General features: G+C 37.3%; 1 protein-coding gene across 4 annotated transcripts in view; it reads left to right on the forward strand.

Annotated features, from left to right (window-relative positions):
* Positions 1-12,624, forward strand: part of ARHGEF28 (Rho guanine nucleotide exchange factor 28) — a 263,498-nt gene that overhangs the window by 164,831 nt on the left and 86,043 nt on the right. For 2 of the 4 annotated variants that reach the window (XM_036310651.1, XM_036310653.1), the window contains 3 exons: positions 4,581-4,702; positions 8,333-8,613; positions 11,449-11,538. In XM_036310651.1, coding sequence (XP_036166544.1) covers positions 4,581-4,702; positions 8,333-8,613; positions 11,449-11,538 — 493 coding nt within the window. The remainder of the gene's footprint in view (positions 1-4,580; positions 4,703-8,332; positions 8,614-11,448; positions 11,539-12,624) is intronic. The other 2 variants (XM_036310652.1, XM_036310654.1) reach the window with 1 other exon arrangement.

Genomic DNA, 12,624 nt, shown 5'->3' on the forward strand with positions numbered 1-12,624 from the left:
TAAAATTACATAAAGTGTTAAAACTACACAACCTCATTTTCTTATATGGTAATAGCAAGCATTTGCCTAGTGCTTCCTTTGTGTCAGATTATGTTCTAATCATTTAAAGTATAAATCATTTAATCCTTATGACAATGATAATAAATAGACATTATCATTGCTATTTTACAAATAGGAAATGGAGGTACAGAAAGGTTAAATAATTTGCCCAAGGTCACACAGCTAATAGGTGATTGAGCTGGGGTTGAATCTGGGCAGGCCAGGGCCCATGCCCTTAACTACTGCAGTGCATTGCTCTTCACCAATTTAAAAGTTGCAGCTATGTGGATGGGAGTTGAGTTAAATGTTTACAAAATATCATTCATTCATTAATTATTTTTTATTTTTATTGAACTTATTGGGGTGACATTGGTTAATAGAATAAGATTTCAGGTGCATGAGTCAGTAATATATCATTTATATATTGTATCGGGTGTTCCTCACCACCAGGAAAAAAATAGCATTAATTCAAGATAGAGAGCCGATTCTTACTGCAAATTACATCTATAGGCTCATTGAAAAAGAACCTGAAGGACTTTTTTTGGCAATAATTTTTCATTTAATTTGCTACTAAAGTGGTTACATATGGAAGCAATAAAATCATATCTCTTGAAAATCTTACAAAGATCAGGTTTCTTAAGAAAACAAAACCATTGTAGCTTTTTCTTTGTAATGGGCCGAAATAGTGCAGTAATGAGCCACTTTAATATAGGTAGCTGATGTTTATTTGAAAGTACCTTTAAATACTTTTTTCACAATAAATCTTATTCTGCTGGCTGGAAGCCTATTATTTGCAGTGATTATGCTGCAGTTAATAAAAGAGTAGAGGTCTTATAAGCCTGTCATCTTCTGATTTGTCAGTGTCTGTTCACTTCTAGATCCTATTACCCGTTGGTGTCCTTTGACAAGCATGAGCCACGGCTGCCCCAGACAGTTACAATGCAAAGGTCTTCTGGGACAATTTTATAAATAGTTGCAATGAGTAACTCAGCAAATCTACATGGCAGGTTGTGGGCGACAGATCTAGAGAGGAGACAGATTTCCCCTCCTTACTGTTATATAGTCATGCGCCCCCTTCCCTTAAGCCCCCACAAGACTCAGTGCAATCCTTACCTAATGGACAGGATGATGCCACTATCCTGGCAGATTTCCCAAAGTGTAAGGTAAATTCTTCTGGGCTCCATCAGACTTGGAGATGGTATCTTAACCTAACATTAGATGACAGTGAATCACATTGTAAGGGAGATATTTCTTTTTCACGTTTTTTTGACCTTCCTGCTCATTCAAGGAGAAAGTGGGTTTGTTGCCACTGCATCTTTAACACTGCTGATCCTGCAGAATCTCCCTTATGACAAAAAGCAGGCACTGTAGATGCTCAGATGTTTAGTCACAATGCAGTTTCATTGTTTTGTTTTTATTATTTTATTATTATACACTGGCACCAGACCATTTGGGGTAATATTTCACTTGGTTCTATGGTTTAAAATTAAATGTCAATTATTTGCAGATGTTTTATTAAATATCTTGCACAGTTCCCATTTATAGTAAGGCCAGGAATTTCTTGGAAAATTGGTTTTATTTAAAGAGTAACAGGAGAGTTAATCTAAAGACAAGTTGTAGGGCATAGAAAAATACAGGATGAGATGTAGATATGGAAAATTGTGAACTTGGTAGAGCAAGGATAAAATCTTGGTCTAATACCTGCTATGGTTGATTTTGTGGAGATCCACAGTTTCTTCTTTGAAACTCTTGGGACCAGACTTGTTTTTGATTAGGAATGTTCATGTTTTTTGGTATAGTGTGTATAGTATGTATGCTGTGAGTCCCATTGGGAACACTGGGGCAATGCTATCATCAAGCACAATAATAATTCTGCAGCAGGAGGTATGACCGTTCACACCGAAGTGGGGTAAATAGAGACTTTACATGACCTCGTGTGGATTCAGGTTAGATTTTGCCACCACATTTGTTTTTAAACCAAACTTAGGGGGAAAAAGTTTTGATTTTTCAGAGATTTTTGGATTTCAGAATTACAGATAAGAGGTTATGGGCCTGTCTTGTAAATAAATCACATCATTTTCCAAAACATTGATTAAATAAATCATGCAGAAAACAAAATTAGATTCCAACTTGGTCAAAGTAACCAAAGTAACTCTTCCACCTTTGAGTTTATTTTTACTGCCTGGGTATGATTTCCTTATAGACTAGAGGCCCAATGCATGAAATTCATGCAAGAGTAGGCCTTCCATCCCCCGGCTGCCGGCACTGGCTTCCCTCTGGTACCCGGGACCTGGGCTTCCCTCTGGCCACTGGCAGGCACCCAGAACCCGGGCTTCCCTTGCAGCCCTGGCTTCATCCCTTCATCCGGGTGGATGCCTGGTCTAATTAGCATATTACGCTCTTATTATTATAGATTCTGACCTGCCACACAGAGCCAGGTAGATTTGTTTGTGGAAGAAAAGTTGAATCCAAATGACTCTTACCTGTGTGTGTGAAAATAGAAGTGGTTCCTGGTCCTGCTCATCCTTGAAGTGAGGGTCGGTTGTGAGCACAGAGCTGACTATTTTGGTAGTTCCGAACATGGCTGTTGGATGAGTGGGCAGTGCATACACTGACACCAGACCATTTGGGGTAATATTTCATTTGGTTCTCTGTTTTAAAATTAAATCTGTCAATTACTTGCAGATGTTTTATTAAATATCTTGCTAGTTCCTTAGTCTAATAATCAATGAAGTTTTGATTTGGCAGTGATGGAAACGGTTAAAAGGGGCATAACCAGCCTCTCAAGTGTGATGGCAGACATGCCAGGTGTGTTACAGTCCGTGAACTTAGGACACGAGAGCAGTTAAGCTGGATTAATGACCCTTCAGAGGACCATGTTGAGTTATTTATGATTGTTTTTCTAACATGCTGTAAAATGACAAATGAGCAAGTATTTTCTTACCTCAGAACACAGTGAAAGGGTTTTGTCAGGTTCTTGATTTATAACCTTTGGAACATGCTTTTATTTTGTGTAATTAGAATAAAAATGTATAGTAATTGATCATAAAGGTTATTCTTGTGAAGTGTTTGTGGGCTTTGTGTGTTATATTGCTAGCTATTTAAATAAATTGATAAGAGAAGACATGATAGATATGAGGAGATAATGTTTTACATTTCCATTTGTATATTTCCTCAAGGAGCTTAATAAAAATCTCAGTTGGGTGTTCTGTGGGGAAGAGAGAGATTTAGGTGGAGAATCTGAAGCCAAGGCCACTTGGCTCATACAATCCATATCTCTTTATAACTTCTGTAATTTCATCTGGGACCTTCTATGAAAGAATAGATTTTTTTTATTCCTAGTACATCAGCCCAACAGTTATTAATATTTTAAAAAATTTTCTGATTCAGTTCCATGGGTTTACTTGGGTTTTATGCTATGACATAGGCAAGACATGTCATATACTATGACATGGAATAAGTGCCATTTCTGACGGAATACAGGCAACATGATTCCTTCTGTATTCATGCAAAAAAACAATGGAATGTCAGTGAGGACGTCATTTGCTATGGATATAACTTTGAATCTATCCTATTAAATTAATGTACAGCTATTGATAATTTATTATAACACACCATGATTAGTATTATGGCCTTGTACCTCACTAATGGCCTTGTACCTCACATTGAACATGGTTAAAACCACTACTAACAAAGTCTAATGATAGTGACAATGTTTATCGAGCACTTACTAAGTACGTAGGCATGTGTTAAGTGCTTTACATGTCTGAACTAATTTAATCCTCATAACTATACAATGAGGAAGAATAATAATAATCCACTTTACAGATGAGGAAGCCCTATAAAGGTATCTGGAGATTAGGCAATTTAGCCAAAGACACAAGAAATGACGCATTCTGGCTTCTCTATGGTTTATTGCCTTCAACTTTTGTTCCCTACAAATACAGTAACACCTCAACTCTCTGGGAAACCTCTTTGAGCAACCTCATCTATTTGGAACAAATCTGAGGACATAGAAGCAAGCAAAAACACTTCTGTAACTGAAATGGAAGCAAAGCTGTGTCTGAGAGAGTATGCATATTCAACAGGGAGTCCAGAGCCAGAACTGCGAGGCTGCATGCTATCGCGGGTCCTTCAGTAAAGGGTCTGGAGCCTGAACACCTCAGTGGTACCTGAGGGTCACAGTGCAATCACTGATGCTTCCAAGTGATTCATAAAGTGAATTTTAGTTTAATCTGTTAGAAATTGAAAGCAAAAGTCTCATTGACTTTATGAAAATCTCTCATGATTAGAAAACTAGTGCTTGAAATGGGCACATACTTATCTAGAACGATGCATTCTTTAGGATGGTTTTAGATACTGAGAAGGTTTGGATGTAGAAAATAACATACTTGCAGGTAGTTCTGAATAAGTGGAGGTAGCAAAGTGCCATCTTTAAAAATATAATCTTGATTGTTTTTTCTTATAGTTGAATTAAGAAGGCAAAGGTTGACTGTAAAATAAATTCCTCCACTTTACTTCTCCTGTTTTCGCTTCTCTAGATCGCTCCTGTGATGTCCTCAGAAAATCCAAGCAGCCCCCCACGTTCCACGCTGCCGGTGGGCTTTCTGACATGCTGAACGGTGGCGATGAAGTCTATGCTAACTGTATGGCGATAGATCAGGTAAGGTGGGACTGATGTTCCGAGGTGGATCGGCCCTCTTTCTAAGCCCGAGCATGTGAGAAATAGATTCAGCATCGCTGTGTTCCTCTGGGAGCTTTAGCCTAAGTGCAGCCCTGGTGATGCTACAGTGGAGTCCCATCACGTGAGCATTTAACTGAGGTCCTTCCTTCAGCACAGCACATCTTACCCAAGGCGCACCACGAGGGAGGGGCCTTGACACTGCCCAAAGAGAGGAGTGTGAGAGCTCTTCTATTGGGGCTAAAATAGGAAATGACAATTGCGAGGCCAATTTCTTCTCTACAGCTTGTCAGAAAACAAGGTGTGTGTGATTTGCTCTTGCAGTATTTGTATTCAAAGCCAGCAGGAGCTGGGTGAGCAAGAGCTTGACGCCAGCCCCATAGGATGCTGTCATATAAATTACTTTTTTAATCCTTACGACACACCTATTAACATGTAATAAGGTTGTAGAGCTTTAATATTAAAGCAGAATGGTGTCATGTTACAGGGAAGCTGGAACCCTTCAGAGCTCCCCGCCCATTCCCTGATAGAGATTTATGAGTTAAATCTCGTGAAGGCAAGTGGTTTGTGCATCTACATATGGATTTATCCTTCATTCTTTTCTGAAGCTCAGTCACCCTTGATTTAAAAAAATTTAATTTTAAAAATTTATCTTTATTGTTAAAAGTATTATGGATGTCCCCCTTCCCTTCATTTAATCTCCCTTCCCCCACCCCCATCCCCCAGTATAGTTATCGATCAGAAGATTTCTGCACACTCTAATTCAGTGGTTCTCAACCTTCCTAATGCTGCAACTCTTTAATACAGTTCCTCATGTTGTGGTGACCCCCAATTTCATTGTTACAAATTGAACATAATTAAAGCATAGTGATTAATCACAAAAACAATGTGTAATTATATATGTGGTCTTAGGTGATCCCTGTGAAAGGGCCGTTCGACCCCCAAAGGGGTCGCGACCCACAGGTTGAGAACCGATGCTCTAATTTATGGTAGATTTAAGGGATTCAAGGGTAATTTTGACAACATAATTTCTCTTTTATTCACTAACTTTAAAGCCTAATTCCCATATAAATGCACCATATATATGCTCCTTGAGCAATATGGTATTTTACCCTTTTTGTTGTTAGTATGCATATATTATACCTTATTACTTATAGATATTTTCTGTGATATAAACATTTTTTTTCTGTCTACTAGATCTCAATTTCATCTCCTAGTCATATATCTCTGCTTTTTTCTTTTTGTGTTATAAAACACTATTACCTCAAATGCATTGTATAAATGCATAGGGCGGGATGATATTCAAATTGACTAAGATATGAACATCAGGACATGGACATCAGGCTATGAAAACTGGTATACATTTTGGTATAAAGCAGCTGAATGTGTTCCTATTTATGAAATCTAGAATGAAGCACAGAGTTTAGGACAAAGTGGGAGTTCTGGGGACATTCTTTGAAGATACAGGCTAACTGGACTTGGTGTGCTCTAGCCACATTCTGATTTTACTGCTTTTATTCTGTTGCCTTATTTCCTAAGCATTTGCATGAAATGCTTCTTGAGTTCTTAATTTTTTTGTTTGTTCTAAGCCTCAGTGAACACTGTAACATTTTCACTTACTTCAAGTAACTAAAATTGTATGACTCGCTATTAGGAGGAGAGAACTGTGTCTTTATTTGTTCTAAGATACATTAAAAATACACTAAACATGAAGTTAGGATGTGATTGTTTGGGATTGTTTTGAGTGAGAGAAGTATTGCTCTAGTAATGTGAAGCATACACTTGAAGAGAACTCAAGCAGGCTAATTGGTAAACTGAAACCTAGCAGAGGATTGCCAAATGCATGCAGTGAAAACAGAAATGAAACTAAAAACCTGTATACAAATCACAAAGTTCTCTGTCAGTGTAGCATAGTAAACATATCATTTATCTCACTGTCCCTATGCCCATTTGAATAACAAGAACAGAGAGTCCAAATTCTGCATTTTTAAAACAATTTCTAGCAATATCTAGAAAAAAAATCTTAATCTATTTCCTTCATCCCCTCAACTATGGCACAGAAACCTAAAAAGATTGCTAGCTTGTTTGCAATGCTGTTTCCTGTAAATTCTCAAGGTAACCAACCTATCTGATGAGGCAATTCACATGATAAAGCTACTTTGAAAATTACTCTGTCATATAGACTACTTTGAAAACAACAGCCTTGTATTTGGACATCATTTCAAGCCTGCTTAATTTAGTATAAAGAATCCCTGTATCCTCTTTATCAAAACTCCTCAAATGTTAATATTTTACTTTATTATCCTCTGAGTATGTGCTGTGTGTATGCAAATGCTTAAGACATATAAATATTTTTTAACTAGTTGAGAGCAAATTGAAAATATGGTATCTCTCAATCTTTTGTGGTGCATTTTCTTAAAAATGTGGGCATTCTCTTACATATGCATGTGCAGTTATCAAAACCAGGGAACCATCATCTCTACAGTACTGTTAGCAGTGTACCAATCTTATTCAATTTTAGCCAGTTGTCTCAAAGTTCTCTGTAGCAAAAGTAAAGTCAACTGCATGAGTTGTCATGTGTTTGTAGTCTCCTTTAATCTGGGACAATTCCTTAGTAAACTTTTATGACATTGATAATTTTACTGATGTTATTTTTGGTTTACCAAATTTATTTTCAATAAAGTCATTATTTAAAAAAAATTAAGTATCTTGTGGGAGACAGTTTGAGTCATTGCAAATATCCTGTTATTCATTTGACTTGCACCCATCAGCTTGAGCATTGCGCGATTGTTTTTGCCTTAGTAAATTATCATTATGATGGTTGGTTTAGGACCCTAAATTTCCCCCTTTTGCTTCATTTCCCCCTCACCACTCTATATGTAAATAGTGTCATTCTCTTTCTTTTTACTGTTTTCTCCCCCAGAAGTGATGCCTTTTGATGAGTGACGCCTCAGATCGCCTGTGTCTTTAAGCCCCTTTCTTAGCAGGTGCTTTGATCAGCTGGGACTCTTTTTCACCTGTAGACTTTCTCGTCCCATGATAATTGTAAGGGGCCACCTCCCTGGTCTCTCTGCCATGCAGATTTTTGCAGACGTTCCTTTCTGCAAAGGTTTATGGTAAGGGTACGACAGGTTGCTTGCTGAGATTCTGTACTTATTTCACTATTTCCATGTAATTTGAACTTCAGGGCATTTTCTATCTTCTAGCTATGCTAAGTCCACGCACCTTCTGTAGTTTTACTTGTATTTCTGTTTGGTAGTGTTTTATGTGACCCCCTCTACCTTGTTTACTCAAATTCCTATAAACTGCTTTTCAAATCAAGCTGCCTGCTCCTCAGCTGTTTTTCTTGAGTATTTAAAGCATTTCCTCTCAGTTTGAGTGGTTCACAAAATCTTAAAATGCCCAGTTGGTATTTTTCCTTTTGTGAATTATGGGATAGCAACCAGGTGAACAAAAACATCATGAAAGAATTCTCTGCTTGTATGAAACAAAACAAGAACAAGTAAGACAAGATAAGTAAAGTGGAAGGTTTTTAAATTGGGAGAAATTTATTCTTAGCTAAGCCTATCTGTCCTGCTTTTGCTTAGGGAATACTTTTCTTTTGTCTACTAGGTTGGTGATTTGGATATTAACTATATAAACCTAGAGGGAGTCACTACACACACCTGCCCTGAGTCCATGGATTCTACTCTGACACCTCAGAGCGGCAAGCATATCCTTTCTACCGAAACCAGCCCTGGCAGGCACCCGCTCCATGAGAACAAGGAAGTGACATCAAATACTGAAGCCCAACAGTCCTTCACATCGCCATCTAGTTCATGTGCTTCCAACTTAAATCTTTCTTTTGGTCTTCATGGATTTGAAAAGGAACAAAGTCATCTAAAGAAAAGAAGGTAAGGTACTCTATTTTAGAGGAAAATGTAGAAAATCAAAGAACCTTATAGCGGAAATTGGAAAATTCTATTTTATTTTTTATTGTCCCTACCATTTTTGTCTCTACATAAAAATGTTGTCCCTTTTCGGTTTCTATATTCCTTGATTTGAAAGTAAGACAGTTAAGGAAACTGGCAAAAAAACAAAATAGAAGAAACCCATAACTTTGGCAATATTTTCATATTTTAATGAAAATGCATATAATGGAAACTCCCATTTATGTTGATAGAAGTAAAAATTGTCTAAAAACTTTGGAAACTAATTTGGATATGCGTTTTATGACCCAGCAGTTTTACTTCTGTGTTTTAAGAGACATATGAATGAGTACTTATAGAGCAGAAAATAACCCAAATGGGGAATGAGTAGGTAAATTACAGTATAGTTACACAAAGGAGTGCTATCCAGTAGGGAAAATGAACTACAGCTACATACATGACATGCATCACAGAAACACAAAGTTCAACAAAAAGTAAGGGACAAAGTACTTTAGTTAGATGTCGTTTTTATAAAATGCAAGCCAAACAAAATCAAACAATTTATTATTATAGGGCCAATACATAGTGCTTAAGCTATTAAAAAACAGACAAACACAATAACAAAGAGGGAAAAAATACCCAAATTCAAGATAGTTATTACATCCAGTGGGGAAAGTAGGGAATGAGAATGGAAAGGAATAAAAAGGGTTCAATGGTATGGCCAATGTTCACGTTTCAAGTTGGGTGGGATCATAGGTGTTTTATTTTTATGCTCTGTAACTTAGTTACCTTGCACATATTTTCAAAATATTTATTTGAAATACAAAAGTGTTACTTATGCAAAAGTATTATTAAAACAATAGTTTTGATATGATAGTATATATTTACATGTCTGTGTACACATGTATGTTTGTATTTTTGCATCTGTTTCTTGTCCACCCGTTCATTGTCTATTTTCTTTAGGAAATAGACCAATGTCTGCTAATTTCATTTTATTCTGCTGTTCACTTTCCTTAGGAAATAGCTTATTTCTCTTCCCCAGGCCCAAGGCCTCTGATTGTATGCTCATTTTCACACAAAATCTGAATATAGAATACACACACGTGAGTGTGTTTGTAATTATTTATCTACCCATGAGCATCCACATAGGTAGATACGTGTTCAGCAGAGACGTAACTGGCCAGAAAGAAGAGCGAGGGAGGAGAAGCAGCAATCTCCAGGTGCCAGCCCCTGTGCTGTACTTTACACGGACATACGAGCACTTGCGGTTGGAACTCTTTATAAACAGGTGTTGGTACCAAGGGTAACGTCTGATACATAAATAATGAAAGATTTTCCTTAGATTCGTATTTTTTTGGAATTATAGTTTAAAAGATGCCGAGTGGTCATGGCTATGAATTAAGTTGATGGGACATTTTGGGTTCTCCACATGTCTGTTTGCGACAAGAGGCGGCCAGTCTAAGCGAGAGTCTGTACAGTTCTGCAAGCACAGATTGAGCTGTGTGTTACCAGTGCGTTCTCGTGGGACCCTCGGGATCTGTCCAGCTTGTGATCCAGTCTCTAGAAGTGAATGAGCTCTTTAGGAACAGAGGCAGGAAAGGGGGCACGTGGTCTCTTGTTCTGCTTATGCAAACATTTTCTGATGATGGACCTGTTCTGGGACGTTCAAACATCTCGCTGCTGCAGCTAGAATTTTGCCATCTTAAAATATAAGAAAAAATTACCCAGTTTGAATAAAGGCAGTTAGAAACCTCGGTAAAAATGTCACAGGTGATGGGGGGTGGTGGGAGAGGGTGGCAGACAAGGAGAGGAAGATGTACTGAGAGAAAAGCCTTCCAGCTAGTGTTGCGGCCAATGTCTCCTGCACATTCTGTCTCCTCTGGAAAATGTAGGAATGAGAAGAAAGGACTTGTGATCCCTAGCAAGCCCCACTTTGACCCTGGGATGGCCATAGGACCCCCCTCACTGGGTGTCATGGTGGGAGTGTGTAATACAAATGATAATGAACTTGAAGTGAACTATACCCCTTTTTAAAAATAAGCGAATCATAGGATGAGAGGCAAGGAGGAGAAATTTGGGGGCATACAATAAAAACTGAGGTTAACACAGGGACAAAGCTGGCTGGGACCCAAGTTTTCTAAAGTTTAAAACAATATTTTGGTGAAAGTAAAATTGTATGCATAATATGTAACCATTATGTTATTTAAAATTAATAGGTATTTTAAGAAGTTACAAGGGGGAAATAAGCAGTGTAACACTTATTTTAACAAACTTCACAGCAAAAAATTAGTTGATAGAAGACAAATTTTGTTCTGTTCTAAAGTATATCTTTAAAACCATTTTTGTGTCTTGTTTTCCACAGTAAGAAATGCTTGTCACAACATGAGACCCCCCTCCCATTCACATAAAGTTTAAATGTTTTATGAAATAACATGTGGAATGTATTCTGATATTTTTTACTCTATACTATTTTAAAAGAAAATTCTGGTCACAACCTACTGAATCAATTTCATAGCCCACTAATGGGATTTTGAAAAATGGTATAAAATGAGAACCTAGAGTAATTCTGAAAAATAATGTCTATAATATTGAATATCTTAGATTAATAACTTAACAAAGAAAAACTGTAGCCCAATTTAGATGAAGAGGAAACGAACAGTTTTCAAGTATAGTATGCAAAATAAAATATACTCACTAATCCGTCTAAGATTTATTCATAGTGATGGAGAAATGCTGTATATACGTACCTGGAAAGGCTTGTACTAAAATAGGATGTTCTTGCAGGCAACTGACTATTTGAACTAATTTTCATTAGTATAGAGATCACAGGTTGGAAGACAAACTCAGAGGCACAAGATATCAGCAAACCTTTGACCTCCTACCCCACCCCAGATCTCTTTCTACCCTCAGGTGATCATTGAATTAAGAAAACTACACACCACAGCACCGTAATTACATCACTATAACATTCAGAGCACTGACATTTACTGGGAAGTTTTTCTTAACACTAAGCTTTAGTTTTTTATGAGAAATACATATTTTTGTTGTTGTTGTTAATCCTCACCCGAGGGATATGTTTTTTCCATTGCTTTTCACAGAATGGAAGGGAGGGAGAGAGAGAAACATTGATGTGAGAGAGATACATTGATTGATTGCCTCCTGCACATGCCTGATCAGGGGTGGGAGCAAACCACAACCCAGGTACGTGTCCTTGATCCAGAATCAAACCTGAGACCCTTTGATGTATGGGCCACTGCTCTAACCACTGTGCAGCACTGGCCAGAGCGATAAATAATTTTATGTACTCCAACATATTTTAGTGTTGAATTAAAAGTGTGAAGTCCACCTCCAAGTTATCTTTCCTTTCTCAGTGCCAAGGTGAAGGGTCTCAATGTGTTCTTTACGGAGAAAATTCCATTTTAGAAGCCTCAGTGGTGCCAGGCCTGGCCTTTAGTTACTTGCAGGTTTGCCGGTGCCCAGTAAGGTCCATGAAAAAGTTCAAGGACCAGAGACTGATCTTAGTGTTTGGACTAGAGACACATATAGGACCATGCGTCATGTAATTTATTAAGTTGATATTCAGTGGCTATTAAATAGCCTATGTTTTTTTTTTTAAGAAAAGTAACCCAAAAGAGTTATTCAAAGTTTTATTTTCTAGTTATATTTCATAATCAAGATGGATTCATTATATTGTTTTTAAATTTTATCTTCAGAACTGTAACAACCAAAGAAAAATACATTAAAAAATGCACTGTTTGTTTTTTCATTTGTTGCTTTTTGTTTTATATACAGACAACAGAATAGTAGTTACCAGAGGGGATGGGGGTCAAGGGAGGAAGGACAAAGAGGGTAAAGGGGATCAAATATATGGTGGCGGAAGGAGATGAGGCTTTGGGTGTGAGCAAACAATGGAGTTTACAGATGTTGTTTTATAAATTGTACACCTGAAATTTATATAATGTTATTAACCAATGTTACCCTGATAAATTTAATTTT

The sequence above is a fragment of the Myotis myotis genome, unplaced genomic scaffold, assembly GCF_014108235.1.
Source record: "Myotis myotis isolate mMyoMyo1 unplaced genomic scaffold, mMyoMyo1.p scaffold_m19_p_5, whole genome shotgun sequence".
Classification (NCBI taxonomy): Eukaryota; Metazoa; Chordata; class Mammalia; order Chiroptera; family Vespertilionidae; genus Myotis; species Myotis myotis.